The sequence below is a fragment of the Sitophilus oryzae genome, unplaced genomic scaffold (assembly GCF_002938485.1).
Source record: "Sitophilus oryzae breed Bouriz unplaced genomic scaffold, Soryzae_2.0 scaffold_1436_pilon_pilon, whole genome shotgun sequence".
In the NCBI taxonomy this organism is placed as follows: Eukaryota; Metazoa; Arthropoda; class Insecta; order Coleoptera; family Curculionidae; genus Sitophilus; species Sitophilus oryzae.
In genome coordinates this window covers 4,181,569-4,201,763 of record NW_022146100.1, presented here as the reverse complement: position 1 = coordinate 4,201,763, position 20,195 = coordinate 4,181,569, and the positions used below count along the sequence as shown (strand labels likewise).

At 33.9% G+C, this 20,195-nt stretch overlaps 1 protein-coding gene across 1 annotated transcript in view; it reads left to right on the top strand.

Moving 5' to 3' along the window:
- Positions 1-20,195, top strand: part of LOC115876498 (ankyrin repeat and LEM domain-containing protein 1-like) — a 60,542-nt gene that overhangs the window by 12,394 nt on the left and 27,953 nt on the right. The window contains exon 2 of the mRNA XM_030892296.1: positions 4,974-5,135. Within this exon, the coding sequence (XP_030748156.1) occupies positions 4,974-5,135 (162 nt within the window). The remainder of the gene's footprint in view (positions 1-4,973; positions 5,136-20,195) is intronic.

Below are 20,195 nucleotides of genomic sequence, written 5' to 3'. Positions count from 1 at the left end.
AGTAATTGAAAAAAATTGCAAATTGTTGGTGGCAAGTTCATTTAGCTCTTAAAAATTAATGCATTTGTTTACATGAGACAAAAAACAAAATGCCCAGGATACATGGTTCTGACAGAAAAATAATATTTTAGGAAAGCTTACTTGCGAAATTATTGCACAGGGTGTTTTAAAGTTAAGGTAAAAAACAACCAAGAAAATCATAAAAATAGGGCTAAAAACGTAGGTTCAAAATATAAAAAATATAATACTTTAAATTTGACGAAAAAAATTACCGTTATATTAAATGTAGGGTTACAACAAGGTGTCTAATGTCCAACAGGTAAAATGTATTTGAAAACATTTTGTGGTTTAATTTCTTATAATAATTATTTAATTACTATGTTTGCGGTGCTCATTAACATTAAATTTGTTTATATAGTAAACCGCGAGTTCGCTATCATAGAAACAATTAAAGGTCTTTTTCTACTACTATTTAATTAATGTGTGTTATTAATACTCACATTTTGATAACATTTGTTAAAAGCGGTGATAAAAATACTAGATTTGCAATTATTTAAACATAAACACATACATTTTCAGGTCAGTGAACTGCTGGACATATAGGAAAGGTATGCAAAAATCACTTATATATTAATTAGATAATTATACTATTTCTCTTTTTTTATCTCTTATATTTTTTATACAATATTAAAGCCTGATGGAATTAATCACAACTCATTACAAAAAGTGTGAATACATTCCTAATCTACTTTTTGGGATATTTTATTTTATATATTAATAATAATAATAATAAACTAATGCTGGTTTCAGGATAAAGATGAGAGACCGAACTAAATATAGTCACTTGCTCTACGTGGATGACCTTAAACTATACGCCGAGTCTAAACAACAGCTTGAGGTTCTACTAACAGTGACACAACAATTTAGTGACGATATAAAGATGAATTTTGGTCTAGATAAATGTGCTACAATAGAAATAAAGAAAGGACACGTCTTCACCACGTCAAACCGAGGAAAATTTTATGAATATACCTTGTCTCGAACCTGACGATACCTACAAATACCTTGGCATACAACAAAATCTTGGAATCCCCCATACAAATCTTAAGAAAGAGGCCATGGAAAAGTATAAAAGCCGTCTCACTAAATTGCTAAACACAAAATTAAACTCCAAGAACCTGACAAGGGCCATTAATTGCTGGGCAATTCCAACACTCTCATACTCCTTCGGAATTCTAAAATGGTCTGACACCGATCTAGACGAACTAGATAGAACAACACGAAGAACGCTTACAAAATTCCGCTGCTTACATCCCAATTCATCCATCCAACGACTGTACATACCACGCAGCGAGGGTGGACGTGGACTGCTCAACATTAAATCTCTTTGCAAATCACAAGAACGTAAAATGAGAGAATACTTTTTACAACACACTCACCCAAATATCCAAACAGTAGTCGAACATGACCAAGCATATACACCTCTCAATCTAGCTTCCCCACAACTTGAATTTCAAATAGAATCACATTCAAGTCGAATAAATAATTGGAAAGAGAAGATATTACATGGAAAATATCCCTTACAACTAGCTGCTGCTCACATTGATAAGTCAACATCAATATCTTTCTTAAAGTATGGTAATCTACACCCTGAGACAGAGGGTTTCATACTGGCAATCCAAGACAGGATCATGAGAACCAGAAATTATGAAAAGCACATCCTGAAGACGGACACCATTGATGTATGTCGAAAATGTGCTAAACCGGGTGACACCATCGAACATATTACTGGTGCGTGCTCCGCCCTTGCAGACACCGATTACCTCTGTCGACATAACCAAGTGGCTAAGATTATACATTCGCGCTTAGCATTAAGGTGCAAACTAATAAAATCGTCACTGCCATATTATAAATATACACCTGATGCAGTTTTGGAATCCGACCAACATCTGTTATACTGGGACCGACCAATCATAACTGATAAAACTGTGGATTACAACCGTCCGGACATCTTGCTTATCAATAAATCTGAAAAAGTAGCACGGATTATTGACATCGGAATTCCACTCACGCACAATATATTCAAAACAGAACAAGAGAAATGTAGAAAGTATACTAACCTAGCTATAGAGGTAAAACGCATTTGGAACCTAAACAAAGTCAGTATTGTGCCCCTCATAATCTCCACCGAAGGAGTTTGTACCACCAATCTTTACCTAACTTGGCTAAATTGGAACTACAAAAAGGCTTACGTTATCCCATGCAAAAGGCCGTAATTTTACAAACCTGCCATCTAGTTCGTAAGTTCCTATCAATATAGACAGGATGAAGTGAATTCTTCCTCTGCTTATATATCGCCCGACATGAAATGTTGAGATTAAAAAGAAAAGAAAAGATAATAATAATAATAATAATCGTCTTTATTGAAGAAAGAAAGATGTGTAACATTACATATATTATTACACATCATGCAACAAGGGTGGCGAAATTTAACAAAAAAAGTTATTCTTACATTTAACCACCCATAGCCGCCATAAGGTATTTATTGAAAAATATGTTCAAAAGACAAAAAAGACAAAAAAATATGTTCTATAAACTAACAAATTAAAAAATATGCATAGTTAATTCTTATACACATGGCATAATAAATAATTTTAAAAAATAAACAAAAAATACAAAACCATCATCATTCCTGTGAAGACAAAAGAAACATTTTATATTTTTTTCGCAATTGACCAAAGTTACATTGTTTGAAATCATTATCAAGGGAATTGTAACTAGTGACGGCCATATAGGTAAAACTTCTTTGAAAAAGGGCGGATCTATGTTGAGGCATGGTCAGTTGATTATGGTGTCTTATATTACAATTATGCATGACATTACGAGGAATAAGTTTTTCACTCAGATATATAGGGGTGGATGTGCTAAGAACTTTAAACAGAAACATGACGAAATGCACCTGACAGTGTTTGAAATCTTAAGCCACTTTAATTCATTAATACGAGCAGAGATATGATCGTACTTCCTCAGACCAAAAATGAAGCGACAGCAAACGTTTTGTACATACTGCAATCTGTTTTTAGAAACTAGATCCAAACATGGATAAAAAATAATATTAGCATAGTTGAAAACAGACAGTACCAGGGATTCACACAGTTTTTTTCGCATCCTAAAGTTTAAAATATATCTATTGGAATATAATATTTTAACTCTAGTGTAAGTTGTTTGCAAAAGTTTCTTTATATGTTCTTCAAACCTAAGATGCGTGTCAATATATAGTCCCAAGTTCCTAGCGGAAGCTGAGTAGCGTAGATTTTTATTAGCTAATTTTAGTGTTATGCTTCGCTGTAAAGTTGCTCTTTTCTTCTCTGAACAAAACACAAGAACTTCAGTTTTATTGGCATTTGTTTTCAAATTGTGTTCAGTAGAATATTTTAAAATAGACTCCAAATCTAGGTTCAATAGAAGAGAAGCTGTATCAGAATTTACTGGATCAAAATAATGAAGAAGCTGCGTGTCATCGGCGTATGATTGTACGTGGGAATTAGAGACACTATCAAAAATGTCGAAGGTATATATCAGAAATAGTAGTGGTCCTAGAATGGAGCTATGTGGGACACCCGATATTATTCTGCCGGCGGATGACAAACCACCATTTAACCTTACTCTCTGCGTTCTATCAGCAAGATACTCTCCAAGGAAATTTTGAGGCAGCTCGTCAAAACCCAAATAATACAACTTAGCACACAGAAGATCATGGTCCAATACGTCGAACGCCCTGGAGTAATCCAAAGAAATGGACAGAACAGCCATACCCCTATCAAGAGCCCTGGAAATGTTATCTGCCAAGTTCAACATGGCTGTAGTTGTACTATGCATTTCACGAAATCCCGATTGATGAACTGGATAAAGTTTATTTCTTAAAAGAAAGTTGTTAATCTGAGCATACACTGCTCTCTCCAGTACCTTGGACATGACAGGCAACAAACTTATGGGCCGCAGATCGGTAACATTACCAGGGTTTTTCATTTTCGGTATTGGGTAAACAATAGACTCCTTCCAGCATTTGGGGAAATACCCTATTTCCAGGCAACAATTAATAATATGAGTAAGAGGATACAAGGTCGCAGGCAAACTGAGTTTAAACATGTGTAGAGTGAGATCATCACAACCTGCAGCATTAGATTTTATTTTGTATATATACCTAAGAATTGCTTCGGGAGACTCCATTGAGAAACCAAAACTTAATCCCACTCGGTACTTATTGTTCCTATAGAATGTGGTTTTATTAATACAAGCATTAGTTTTGTTAAATACGCTCAAGAAATATGTGTTCACATCTTCTGGACTATGCAATGAAGTAGGAAGATCATTAAAATTGCTTGACCCAGAGGAAACGTATTTACTATTTCACCGTGATGCAGCTTTCTGAAAAATTCCACATCATGAAAAGCACAATCATAAAACTTTTTGATGCAATTAATGTTTGAGAAAATTCCATTCTCGAAAAAAATGCTTCGTCCATTGGCTTGGAAATGACGATCGATGACATTTCCCATATAATTTTACATATAAAATGACATCGATCTTTATTTCGTAGCCATCGCTGACACAGTTTTTTTTTCGATCATATGGTACTACACATCGAAAAAAAAACTGTGTCGATGATAATCTTGGCTAGGTGAAGCCCTAGACCTCATTTACTTGGCAAAAATTATTTTAAAAAGTGTGTATTTTTTATAATTAGTGTTATTTTTTGACAAGTTTTATATCAATTTATAGTAAGTTACGTCTAGAGATTGACCTCGATAAAACTGTCATCGATTAAATCATTCTCCTGAGAAAAATTAATGACTAGCAGTGCCTCTAGTGTTTGTTCGCACAGTGATTTTACTTCCAGTCATTTCCATTACAGAAAATATTCTAAAGGGGAATGTTTGGTGCATTTAACTTATATGTTTATTTGTTTCCAGGTCTGTCAAATCTCTTTTGACAGAGAAAGGAGCGGATCCTAACCTTGTTCTGTCGAAAAAGGGTATCTCGCCATTCCACTTGGTGATAGGCTGCGAATCCCACGATTTCTCACTCAAAGTGACGTCACTGATTTTACAAAATGGCGGCAATCCGAACGTGAGGTAAGTTCGAAAGTTGACATGTGATACGTCATTCTATTCAGAGTGTCATTTTCTATCGAATAAAGTAAAAAATATACCGAGGGTGCCATTTAAAAGAGTTGTAGTAATCAATCCTAATTTATGTCATATCATATAATAGCATACCAAATCTCGTTTTTTATCTAAAAAAATAAAGAAGTTATAAGGGTGTGCCACTTTTGAGACGCACGCGGTATAGACACGACTGTACATTTGTCATCTATGGTAATCGCAAAACAATTTCCGATGCACGTGATCAACTTTGAGTGACAAGCGATGGCGACAGCGCTGCCAGATTGTGATGGATTTATGAGATGAATTTCAATTTAAAAGTGACAAATAATTTATTTATTATGTTACGTTTTTCGTCGGTTCCGTGTGGATAGAAAGTCACAATTTATTTAAACACTATTTATTTAACACTAATTAACAAAAACAATAACGATAAAAGACTTATAGAACTATTTACAAACGATTTATAACTAAGAATTTATTTTTAGTTTTAGCGCGTCAACTGCACTGGTATATTTATAACTGTCCTCTCTAGGCCACTGCCGCCGGCTTTTATACCGACAGGTAAAAGAAATCTAGAATAGTCCAAAGATCGTTAGGCGCATAGAGAAGGTTTTCGAATGTTCTCGTATGTACGAGTCCATTCTAGTGGGTCTCGATTCTTCTCGAACGAATGAATCATTGCGGTGTCTATGCGATGTTAAGGTCATCCGAGGGCGGGCCATATTGTGAGGTTAGGTCGAGTCCACACCGGCTCGCAACACTGCCCCTTCTTAGGGCACATGCTCGTCCCGAGATTATACGGTGAATGAAGGTATTTGCAAAGCTGGCCCCTGGTACATTGCGAAGTCTGGTAGAAATAGCAGTCTACAGTTTTCTCTCCCGATCTCAGCTTTGGGTTGTAGCAGCAAACGAGGATCTCGATTCCCGTAAATCTGAACAAGACTTCAATCATGTTCCGGATTGTACGCCAACTCAAACCATCGAGTCCACACGCCAGCTTCGGAATGGCTAATCGTGCAATGTTGTTGTTTAGCAGGGCTTCTCTCAGTTCAATCAGGGTCTTCCATAGATTGAGATAAGTCGGCTTACTCGGGGACCATTCCTTGGTGACCAGGTAGAAGATGTGCCTTGCTTGACCATGTGCATTGTCGGTTAGCCTCAAGACGCTTCCAACCTCTGGATCCTGTCGGCGTAGTTCTCCGACACGCCCAAACTTCTCATTGAACGTCGCAGCGATTCCTCTGGACATCCGCAAATCTCGAGCCACACAATGAGCGAGCGAATAATCAGGAGGCACGGAAAAGAGGTCTCGTTGATCTTCTTTGGTTACACCATAGCGAGCCTTCTCACTGCTGTTGTATCGGGCCATGAAATCGTCAAAGGACATCTCCGAATCAGGGGGATCAAAGCTGCAGGTTCTCACGGTCCCAGCACGATCTTCTATTTCGCCTTGGTAGGGGCTCAAACGGTTGAAATGGACTACCCTCGGTTTTCCTTTTGGCAATTTTCTGATACGGTATACGACGTCATTAATTCTATCCATGACTTCGTATGGCCCTTCCCACGAGGATTGTAGCTTCGGAGATAACCCACGACGTCTCTGCGGGTTATATAGCCACACCAACTTCCCTGGTTGGTATCCTCCATGCTCAGCTTGAATGTCGTAGTGTTCCTTCATTCGGTCACTAGCACTTTGAATATTTAGGCGGACTCTCTGATGAATGTCGTCCATCCTTTGACGTAGTGTGTGGACATAATCTTCTCCGGCGACTTCTTCTCCCGGTCGGCAACCAAATTTCAGATCACAGGGTAGGCGCACTTCCCGTCCCATAACGATGCTGGCTGGAGTTTGCCCTGTAGATTCTTGGACGGATGAACGGTAGGCCAACAGGAACAGGTGAAGAAATTTGTCCCAGTCTCTTTGGTGGTCAGAGACTACTTTGGCCAGATAACGGTTGATAGTTCTGTTCATGCGTTCAACCATCCCATCGGATTGTGGATGTAGAGCAGTCGTCCTGGTCTTGCGGATGTTCAGGACTTCACAGACGCCTTGGAACAGATTGGACTCAAAGTTTCTTCCCTGATCTGAATGAAGCTCCATGGGAACACCAAACCTGCAGATCCATTCTTTAACAAGGGCATCAGCAATCGTGGACGCTTCTTGATTTGGCAACGCGTAGGCCTCGACCCATTTGCTGAAGTAATCCATTACTACCACAATGTATTTGTTGCCATCGTTCGTCTCCGGGAAAGGACCAGCCACGTCGATCGCTATTCGTTCGAAGGGACTACCAACATTGTACTGGCGCATAGGGGCTTTACCACGCTTTTGTGGCCCATTAATGGCTGCGCAAATGTCACATTTCTTACACCAGGCCCTCACATCTTCTTTGCAGTTCACCCAGTAGAACCGTTCACGCAGCTTGCCAAGTGTCTTGGTAACACCAAGATGTCCACCGCTGGTTCCATTGTGAACTTCCGCCAAGACTTCCGGGACCCTCTTCTTTGGAATGACGATCTGCCTTCTCTCTTCTTGTCCCTCTGGTCTCACAATCACACGGCGAAGTAATCCGTTATCTATTACCAATGAATTCCACTGGACCAGTACGACTTCACGTTCGGCGAATATCTGCAAACTTCCTCCCACGTTGGTCTCTGGTCCGCGTTTTTCCAGTTAATCACCAAGCCCAACTCTGGATCACTGATTTGGTCATTTGCAAGATCTTCGGTTTGCCAACTATCACCAACCACAGTCGTCCTTAAGACTTTCACTTCTTTCTCTTCTTTGCAACGATTTCCCATCTGTCCGCAATTCCAACAGCGAATCGGTCCCCCCTTCTTACTCATATACTGATCCAGTACTTTCCGCACAATCCTTTCCACTTTGGAATCGTCGGAACTCTCCTCAACAGCCCGTACAAATCCTAGAGACCTAGAGCATTCTTTCGCGGCCTCAAATTCCAGGGCACGTGCTAGGGCATCTCCCAAATGCGTTGGATGAGCTAAAAGAAGTGTTTGCCTTGTCTCGTTGTCACATAAACCATCAATAAAAGCCTGTACTTTTAAGCGCTCCATAACATTTTCGGGCATAGCAGGGTACGCAAGGCGAACGAGGCGGGCTACGTCGGCTTCAAACTCCTGCAGAGACTCATTTGACTTTTGAATGCGATTTTTTAGCTGGGAATGATAGACATGTTCCAAATGAGCTTGGCCGTACCTCATTTCTAAATGTCGTACCAATTGCTGATAATCTCCCTGTTCCGATGGTGACAATGTCTGCAGAATATCAGTCGCATCTCCTCGCAGTGCGACAGTCAAAGCGGTAGCCTTTTTCAGCGACTGTCCATCCGTTCGCTCGCAGCGGCCTCAAACTGGCAAAAATAATTGGCCCAAGCGGTTTTTCCGTCAAACTGTGGAGGCTTAATAACTGACTTTGAGATATACTTATTTTCGACTAGTTTCGGTGCCTCCGATGTTTCTTGACATTTTGGTGAATTGGCCTTTTCTATTTCTTGTTTTAAAATTTCGATTTTTTTATTTACATCGTCCTCAATTTGTGTTATTTTGTCTTGTAGCTCCGTAGAATTCTCTATAATCTTTTCTTCTAATTCCCTGGAATTTTCTGTTATCTTTTCTTCTAAATTAAGTATTTTATTATTAAAGCTGGCCTGTATGTCTTTAGAATTTTCTGCGATTTTATCTTCCAAAATATTAATTTTATCACTGATTTTCTCTTCTAAATTAACTTCCAAGTCAGTTATTTTACTATTCAAATTGTTCAAGTTGTCGTCTAATTTTTGAGAATTCTCTGTCATTTTATCATTCAAATTCTCTTCCAAGTTAATCATTTTACTATTCAAATTGTTCAAGTTGTCGTTTAAATTGTCTTGTAAATTTTTCAATGACGAGTCAAGGTCACCTTCCAGCTCGAAGTAAAATGTGTCAGGATCCTCACCTTCCTCCACCAAAACGTCTCTCAGTCTAGCTTGCAAAATGCTTTTCTTTCCATCTGTCTCGCACTCTCTCTCTTCCAATATGCATTTCAGTTCGGACACTTTCAAGTCTTTCAACAATTTTTTTCAGAGCCATGGTCAGTCTTTTTATTCTTCTAGTCTATCACACACGCCACACTTGACACCAATTGTTACGTTTTTCGTCGGTTCCGTGTGGATAGAAAGTCACAATTTATTTAAACACTATTTATTTAACACTAATTAACAAAAACAATAACGATAAAAGACTTATAGAACTATTTACAAACGATTTATAACTAAGAATTTATTTTTAGTTTTAGCGCGTCAACTGCACTGGTATATTTATAACTGCCCTCTCTAGGCCACTGCCGCCGGCTTTTATACCGACAGGTAAAAGAAATCTAGAATAGTCCAAAGATCGTTAGGCGCATAGAGAAGGTTTTCGAATGTTCTCGTATGTACGAGTCCATTCTAGTGGGTCTCGATTCTTCTCGAACGAATGAATCATTGCGGTGTCTATGCGATGTTAAGGTCATCCGAGGGCGGGCCATATTGTGAGGTTAGGTCGAGTCCACACCGGCTCGCAACAATTATATCATTTTTAAAATATTTTTACGTTTCATTTTTAATTTAACAAACTAATATTTTAGTAATTAATTGATTTATTTGTTTTATAGCTTATTTTACTTATTACATATTGGCAAAAACTAGTCCGTTATGAAGATTATTCTAAGCGTTATTATGGGGGTTATTTATTTATTATTGATGTACAGGGTGTCCCACTAAGAATAGCTCTCGGCTGTATCTCGGAAAGTATTAGCCGTAACGGCTGCGGAAAAAAATATTTATGATTAAAGAGGCTATGGAAAATTGCTGGAAATTATTTTCAAGTTTGCAGAACGACCGCTAGGGGGGCACAACTGCAACAAAAAATAAGAAAATGGAGTTTTTACACAATTTTGCCTAGATAAGGTGTACTATAAGTAACAGCTTCATAATCTTCAGTAAATTTTGAATATTTTTTGTTAGAGCCATTTTCCCCTATCTACCAAAATAAAGTGGTGGGGGAAGGTTAGATCTGTTTTTTTTTGAATATTAATATCTCTGGACTTGATGATCGGAATCCAACAAGCTAGGGCTCGTTTAAAAGAGCGTTTCTTACTCTATATTGTACCATATAAACAATAATAATAAGCTTTTGAACGTAGACGCTTTAACAAACATTGCGCGTTTTTTCAAAAAAAATTAAATACAATAGTATGTAAATATAATGTAATTTTAGCTGATAGTAAAGAGTAGTAAAAGCTTAAAAAGTCAGAACCGCATCTTGATATCTCCTTTCAAACCGAAGATATTAGCAAAATTATATTAAATATCAAAAAATAAGCCCTTAATTACCTTATTTTTACAACACATCAGTAGGTATCAGTAGCCCTCTTGATTAGGCCAATTCTAACAAAAAAATAAGATAGAAACAGTTAGTTTATTTTAAAATCGACGATATACCAGCATATCATAATACCAGATGTATTAATATCTAATTAAGATAATAATAATGAACAAGAAACGATGATTCAGTGAAGTCATGGTAAGCTTTGGAGAAAAGTTGCTTTTCGCGTAATAGTATAAACGTCAAATTGTTGTTAGATCAACATTTTGATAGTCTTAGCAGCGTTTTTTAATCTTTTAAATGCTTTTTCAAAATGCCTTTATTATTTGAAGTAGTTGAAGTTGTTGGTATTTTGAAAAAGCAATCAAAAGATAAAAAAACGTTGCTAAGGCTATCAAAATGTTGATCCAATAACAATTTGACGTTTATACTATTACGTCAAAAGAAACTTTTTTCCAAAGCCTACCATGACTTCACTGAATCATCGTTTCTTGTTCATTATTATTATCTTAATTATTAGATATTAATACATCTGGTATTATGGTAGTCTGGTATTTCGTCGATTTTAAAATAAACTAACTGTTTCTATCTTATTTTTTTGTTAGAATTGGCCTAATCAAGAGGGATACTGATACTGTATTGTAAAAATACGGTAATTAAGGGCTTATTTTTTGGTATTTATTATACTTTTGCTAATATCTTCGGTTTGAAAGAAGATATCAAGATACGGTTTTCGCTGATTTTTTAAGCTTTTACTACTCTTTACTATCAGCTAAAATAACACATACTATCGTATTTATTTTTTTTTGAAAAAAACGCCCTATGTTTGTTAAATTGTAAGAAAGCGCCCCTTGCGTCTACGTTCAAAACCTTATTATTATTATTTTTATGGTATAATATAGAGTAAGAAACGCTCTTTTAAACGAGCCCTCGTTTGTTGGATTCTGATCATCCAGTCCGGAGTTATTAACATTTAAATAAAAATAGATCTAACCTTCTCCCACCACTTTATTTTAGCAGATAGGGGAAAATAGTTCTAACAAAAAAAATCCAAAATTTACTGAAGATCATGAAGCTATTATTTATAGTACCCATTATACAGGGTTGTTCACCACATATGTACGACACGCAATATTGTAGTTAAACGATTAGATTTTTACAAACTGTAAGTTTTGGGTTCGCTGAAGGACTGTTAGAGCTACAATTTAAAAATATTTTTACAAGATACAGAGTGTCCCAAATAAATAAAAAATATCAAAGTTGTTTTTTTTTAAATGGAACACCCTGTATATTATTACATTTTTAGTTTCTACGATTAAAATAAAGGTAAATTTGATTATGGTTTATTACACTTAAACCTTACCGTTTTTGAAATATTTTCAATTTTGTGAAATTGCAGTATAAATTTTAAGGCTTCATTTCTCCGAGGATATCAAAGTTTTTAATACTAAATATTTACTGAAGTTTATTTATAAATCAGGTATTGTGTTGCAATAATAAAAATTATACTACCTTATACAGAGTGTCTAAAAATTTATTTTAAATAATTACTAGCTTTTTACTTACTTTACCTGTATATTTTATGAGAATCAGATGCACAATTTAAGTGTCTATCAAATTGTATTATACCATTTCTTATCTATTCCTTCAAGTTTTCGTAGAAAATGCATTTTCTTATAATTTAGACCTCGTTTATTAATATACCCATGGAATATTGACATTTTAGATTGTTTTTAAAACAACAAATGTACAAAATTTACAGGCTAGTAATATTATCGTTTTTAGTAAAACGATAATATTACTAGCCCATTTGTATGCAAAAGGAAAACTATTTAAATCTTTATAAAAGAGTATACCATTAATTAAATATACCACCAGTATTTCCGCCCAAATACTAATTAACTACATACTTAATTGTGTTCGTTAATAAATTATTATTCTAAATAAATGTGGATTTGAATCAGAAATCAATATAATAATAAGTTATGAAAATTAACGTCTCTGTTGTTATAAATAAGCATTTGTCAAAAAATTAAATATCATTTTTAAGGTGTTACTTTTTACCACACTGTCTAATACACATACATAATTCAGTTTTTTAGTATTTTGAGCAATTGTTATTAATCAATGCAAACAGTAATGTAGTTTGAATACTGGAATCATATTAATTGGTCCTCTTTAACAAATATTTAAACAGTTTTTTTTTTATTTTTTAATGAAATAAACGAACTATATCGACAATATTAGTATCTGTACTCTTTAAAAATTTGGTACGTCTTTAAACATAGTCTAAAATGTCAGTATAATAATCTGTAATGTCAGGGGATATTGATAAATGAGTTCTAAATTACAAGAAAATGCATTTTCTACTTGAAGAGATAGGTAAAAAAATGGTATAATACAATTTGATAGACAATTAAATTGTGCATCTGATTCTCATAAAATATATAGGGTGTTCCATTTAAATTAAACAAGTTATTGCCGTTAAGTTAGTAATTATTTAAAATAAAATTTTAGACACTCTGTATAAGGTAGTAAAGTTTTTATTATTGCAACACAATAACTCATCAATAAATAAACTTCAGTAAATATTTAGTATTAAAAACTTTGATACCCTTGGAGAAATGAAGCCTAAAAATTTATACTGCAATTTCACAAAATTGGAAATATTTCAAAAACGGTAAGGTTTAAGTATAACAGACCTTAATCAAATTTACCTTTATTTTAATCGTAGAAACTAAAAATGTAATAATATATAGGGTGTTCTATTTAAAAAAATACAACTTTGATATTTTTTATTTATTTGGGACACTCTGTATCTTGTAAAAGTATTTTTAAATTGTAGCTCTAATAGTCCTTCACCGAACCCAAAACTTACAATTTTTAAAAATCTAGTCGTTTAGTTACAATACTCCGTGTCGTATGTGGTGAACAAACCTGTAGAGGCAAAATTCTGTAAAAAAATACATTTTCTTATTTTCCATAGCAGTTGCGCCACCTAGCGGCCATTTTGCAAACTACCTCACTTTGAAAGTGGTGTTATGTGCTAATCAGTCAAACTTACTTCTCTGACTGCAATCAAAGGTAATAAAAAATCTTTATTGTCACGTTCTCGTTCAAAATAGTTTATTAGGGAAGCTACAAGCTCTTTGCTTCGACTATTTAAATGCTTCGACATATTTTCAACACACGATTTCAATAAATACAAAACAAAAATTCGAAAATTTAGTTCTTAAAAGAACTGTTTGTGCTTAAAAGTACAATTTTTAAAAAAAGACTATGAGAACAGGCAAAAAAAACGAGAATTACTCACAAAGATTCAAAATCAACACGATATTATACAAAATAATGACTGACATTAGGATAACTGTAAAATAATAAACGACAAAAGGCGCAATGTGACCAACATAGCGATAATAAAATTCGGTTTAAACTAATTTTTGCAGCTTTAATCTAAATAAAATATCTGTTACAATAATTTGCTCTATAAAGTATAATGAAGAGCTGCTCGGTATGTTAAATTATACAACAAATTTAAACATTTTTGCCAAAATTTCATTTAGTCAGGTTTATAGACTTTAGTGTCAATGTCGATACGATTTATGACGTGCATCGGAAAAAATACTTGTCGATTACTTATAAAAGTGTGTCAAAATTTTCAATTCCCTAATTTTTGTGACTCTTTTGTCAAATTTTAACTAAAGTAATTGGGCTCACTGTTCGGTTTTTATATGATTCAAAATAAAAAAATATATAAATTGTAAAATTAGTAATTTTTTAATGGTCATAATGCGTTCTTTCAAAATCATCGAACAACTAAATAATTTCCATAGATCCAGTGACGTACCGTGACTTTGAATTTTGAGACCAAAAACTAACAAATAATTTGTCAAAAAAATCATATTACAGCTATATGTTTTATTTTGCATAAAAATGTTAACTAATAAGTTAGAATAATTATATTTCTTTCCTAACTAAGTGGTTTTATCGCTAAATTTAACTAAAGCTAAGTACAACACAAATCTTAAATACGTGGACTACTATAACAACAAATACATCGTAAAGCTATTTTGAACGACATTGACATTCTGAACGAGGATTCAAGTTAAACTTTTTAGAAAATAATTTAAAGGAAAAATGAACCTGCTCAGATGCTTGTTCCGAGTAAAATCCTAATAAACTGTGGCACATGATGCAGAATTGCATGAATCTTTGGAGTTATGTTAATACCTAAGTTGAGTATTTCCAATCTAAATTGTTCGATGTCATGTTCAAAATGTTTGTTTAGTGCTTGACCAAAACAACTCGAAACTACTTGATTGAATGCAGAAAACACTGCAATATATTTATTGCCTAAAAAAAATATGTTTAGGTTTTTGCTTGTCAAAACTTTGAATAGGATTCTTTACCGGGCGATATCGTCTTCAAAATATCCACTTTCTTTAAAAGTTGTCTGGCGTTATTTCCGTTACATTTTCCATAATAATCTAGTTTCAATCCCGCTTTTTTTTATCCATTCTGTTGCAACATTGGTATTCTCCAATTCAAGACAATCAAATAGTTTTTGAACCACACCTAACAAAAGGTGAAGCTCAGGAGGGGGTATATACTTTAAGACAGGTGTTTCTTCGTCGCCAATGATTAAAGGTATGTTTATACAGTTTTCTAAAAAATAATTGCCCTTTTTTTATATGGTTTGGTTTGGAACAGTTTAAAAAATACAAAAAAAAATATTTCAAACAAAAACGCTTACTAAAATCTTTGGCTTTTGTTATATTTCCTCCAGATTGTTGCCATAAATTTGTATTTTCTATAATACTTTTTATAGTTCTGAATGATCCTTTAATTTCCATTTCCTTTACATTTAATTTATACCATGAGCAAGTGTGAGTGGATGAATTTGACTGAAGACCAAGGAGAATCATAATAAGCTTAAAGTCAGCAGCAAAAGTATAGGAACAAATTCCACATATGGACTGCAGATCTAACGTCTCAAAGAGGCTTTTAATGTTAGCATAAGATTCAGACAACTTTGGTCCTAAGCCAATTATGAATAGTTTATTAATTCCAGCACTTTTATATTTCTTGAAATATTCGGGATCATTTTCAGGGAGCACATTCAGACAAACTTTTAGTGATTCACCACCACTATCAATGCCAATTCTTACATGGAAATCTTCAGATAATTCTCTAATTTCCAAAATATATGATAGAAGACCAGATAAATCTGAGCAGTATACAAAAATTAATATTAACTGAATTAACATTTTTCCTTTAAATTATTTTCTAAAAAGTTTAACTTGAATTCTCGTTCAGAATGCTACCACAATAGTCTTTTACGATGTATTTGTTGTTATAATAGTCCACGTATTTAAGACTTGTGTTGTACTTAGCTTTAGTTAAATTTAGCGATAAAACCACTTAGTTAGGGAAGAATTATAATTATTCTAACTTATTAATTAACATTTTTATGCAAAATAAAACATATAGCTGTAATATGATTTTTTTGACAAATTGTTGTTTCAGTTTTTGGCTTTGAATAAGAAGGCTAAGGAAAGAGCATAATGCTATCCATGTATTCATGCATGGTGGGCGGAAAAAGCGCCATAAAAGCACTCTAGGGTGGGGATCCTTGACAGTTCTGTTTGACGATTCATTTGACACATTTGAATTTGATTTGAAATTTTGTGGATTTGTCAGTCTTTACGGAGCTTATTTTATGTTATTTATTATTTATTCTACTACTGATAGTTGTATAAAGGTAGTAAATCTAGATGGAAATTATGGCAGAACTTAAATTAACAGTGACACTATCGCGATTTATCGAAAAATATTCTAAAATAGTTGGTTGTGTAGCGTGCGGTAGATCTCGGCAAAAATTGAGTGAAATAATGGAACAACTTTTCGCTAGTAAGTGACTATATAATATACATACGTGTAGTAAACCGATCATTTATGAAATTCACTTAAATTAACTAAATTATATATTTTTCTTGCATTTTAGCTTTTATTTATTACTTGCCAAAGATTAGATGTCAACGAATTTAGATACGCTAATTTGACTTACCTGCTTCAGTAGCGTATCGGATGTTTGTGTTAATAAATACTTATTATAACTTATCTATTTTTATTAGAATTATATATTTTTATAACAATTTTAATAACTACCAACATTTATTTACAACGTAACATAAAACAACAAATTATTGAGTCTACCCCACATCTACCCTGCATCATAGTTTTACATTTTTTAAATAAAATTAGAATGACACTGATAAACCGGAATTTAAGTCGGCCATATTTGAGGCCCATCGCGGTGTACCTAAGATTTTTGATATGCTCCTTCCTTAGTCTTCTTATTCAAAGGTTTTTGGTCTCAAAATTCAAAGTCACGGTACGTCACTGGATCTATGGAAATGATTTAGTTGTTCGATGATTTTGAGAGAACGCATTATGGCCATTAAAAAATTACTAATTTTACAATTTATATATTTTTTATTTTGAATCATATAAAAACCGAACAGTGGGCTACTTAGACCAAAATCAAATCAAACGTATTGAGGTTCTAACGTGGCGCCTGCCATTCATTCTCCGCTCCGATTAAAACCAAAACAAAAGCTGAACTATATCGAAAACCTATTAATAACAACACAATTGCGACTATTTTTCTGATATCTATCCGGATAAATCCGGAAAGCGGTCGTAATCGATTGCGATAATAAGAGTAAATTAATTATTATTGTTATCGAAAAAGAAAACAATAGTGTGGAGAAATCGAGACGATGCTATATTTGGATTCTCGCACTGAAAGTCCACTCGAAAGGTCAAAATATTATTTAACAACATTGTTTACTACTAAAAATATAATATACAACCCTAGAACGTACAAATAGATACTGTAAACTGGGATATCTTTGTGAATGCAGCATAACTTTGGTACATTCTCATATTTTCACATTGTGTAATATATGTTCGTTATTTTATTATTAACTAATAATACTAAATACTAGTAATATAACTAATATACTAACGTTTAAACTACCGCCTTTTAAAGAAAATGAAATACATTTTAAAAGTGAATATGTAGTTTGTTCAAAGCCAATAGCAGAAGCCATACAAAGTCTGCAAGGCGATAAAGACTCATATTATGTTTCTCTATTACCCGAGCTAATAGGAATCCAATATATCATTAAAAGTCTTAAAATGGAAAACTTAAAATATTGCGACACTTTGCTAGATGCTATTAAAGAAAACATAAAAAGACGTTTTATAAAGTTTTTGCAATTAGAGTCCATTCTTTAAATGAAATTGGAGTCAAAATCATTTATTTGTATACTGAGACATGTATAATTAATCGGCAGAAAAATACGTAAAAAGAGAGATCTTATTTTATCTTTTTAGTGAACTCTAATTCCTCTGTTGCAAGTAGCGACAACACCAGATCTACTGGCAGCATCGCTGACTTAGAAACACTGCAATATTTAAGTACCTAATAAAGACATCAGCTTAAATATTTTTTTCCCGTGATATTTTCCATAGCAACTGTTAAAATTGCGTTATATCTATCAAAAATAGTAGATAAAATAGTACTTTAACCGCAAGGGTAGATTAAATGATACTTTAACAGCGAGTATAGGTTAAAAACTTTATTTCTTCTCGCACGTTTTTTAATTGCTTCCATTTTCGAAAATTTTTGTATTCCTTTTCATAAGTTATTCGGGATTTAAATGGAAGTAGTTTGGATATGGCGTTTGTCGCCTCAGCCTGAATATCTGTTGGTAATTTACTTATTTCGTTTTGAGTCATTTCTGGCTCCAATTCAATCAGCAATCCACACGAAAGAGAATTAAAAAATATTGACTCAAAAGAGACACTAAAGAGACATCTTTATTTATTTGTCAAATTACATAGAAACCAACGCCAACCCAGCACAATATTTTTTCTACTCGTACCTAATAAATTCCTTGAAATAATAATTTCTGAATATTTTTTAAAACGTAACTCGCTATGGAAAAAAATATTGTTTTATACACGACGATAAAATTGCATTATCGTTTCCCGAAATTAATTCACTCGCGATTTCATCGCTCGTGAATTAATCTTTTCGGTCGACGATAAAAAATACCTTTTCCAAAAGTATCTTGTATCTGATATCTCAAATACTTTGCTTGGAAGTATCTTGAAACTTGTATTTTTCGGATACTTTTTATGAGGTATCTTGTTTATATACAGGGTGGCGCACCTCATTCGCCTCGGTTGATTATACGAAAACGGAAAGATGTAGAAACAAAATATTTTATGGGTATATGTGGGGAGGTAATGTGTACAATTTAAAATTATTTTTAAATGTACAGGGTGTTTCAGAACTAAGATCCATACCAAAGTTATATTCTTTCTTATGGAACACCCGGTATTTTAATTCATTTTTGGATTTTTGGGCCCAAAAAAAGGCATTTATTGTAAGGGTTAAATATGTTTAAAATCTTTAGTTTTTGAGATATTTAAAGATATTTAAATTCGCATGCTACAATAGAATAGATTATTAACACCCTGTACATTACTTTTCAAAATTAATTCTTATGCTGAGTTTAAAGGTAGAGAAATAAACTTTACTGAAAAATGGTATTGGTTCCTTAAATTTATACAGGGCTATCAAAAGTTGCTGATCTATTTTAAAGATATATTTTATATAAAAACTTCGTTATTTCAAATGCAACACCCTGTATTTTTTTAAATAAATCGAAGCAGATTCAAATGCTCTTTTAAACTATATTAGGGTTTCCTATACCTATCTAGCTCAGATTTTCAATAAAAAGCGATTTTTAAATAAAATTGCAATCAAGATGGCTGGTGTCGCCATGGCAATTTTCTAGTCACAGTTAAGCTGCGTCCTCACTGAGTCGACACTGTCAATCGACCATGTCTATCGACATTGTTGATCAACAAGTCGACAAAACGCATCTGTCCACACCAGATTGACAAAAATGTTTGTCGATCAGTCGAAATCAACATGTCTGACGAAGATGACGCAATAGTTGCTTGTGCCGCATATATTATTATTGCCACTAAAAAAGAAAAATTTCACGCAAAAGAAAATTTTGGGTTCAACCAAGTCTTCAAAGTAGAACTAATAATAATACAACGTAATACAACGCCCTCTAGTAATTTGATAGAAGATTTAAAGAAAGATGACGTCAACATAATGAGTCTTGAATACAGGTGTAATTGTGGTTTTAGATTTTTTTTTTCGAATGTCGGAAAGTGAATTTGAATATTTATTACAAAAAATCGGGCCAAAAATTTGTAAAGAAGACACCAATTGTCCATTTTTTCAACGAAAAAGCATGATTACGATATCAACTAGCCAAGCCGTCACTGTGTATAACAGTTTGTCGAATGTCGAACGTCGAAAACAGGTCCACACACTAATATCGATCGACTGTTCTTTGATGTTTACCCACGGACGATGGAAAGCAAATCGACATGTCGATCGATTAATTCAGTCGATCGACTCCGTCGATTGCCACGTACACACCAAGTCAACAGCATCGATAGACAGGGTCGATCGACAGTGTCGACTCAGTGAGGCCGCAGCTTTAGTAACTATTTTCAAAGTCGACATTAGTTTATGGAATGGACATTATTATTTATAATTTATAACAG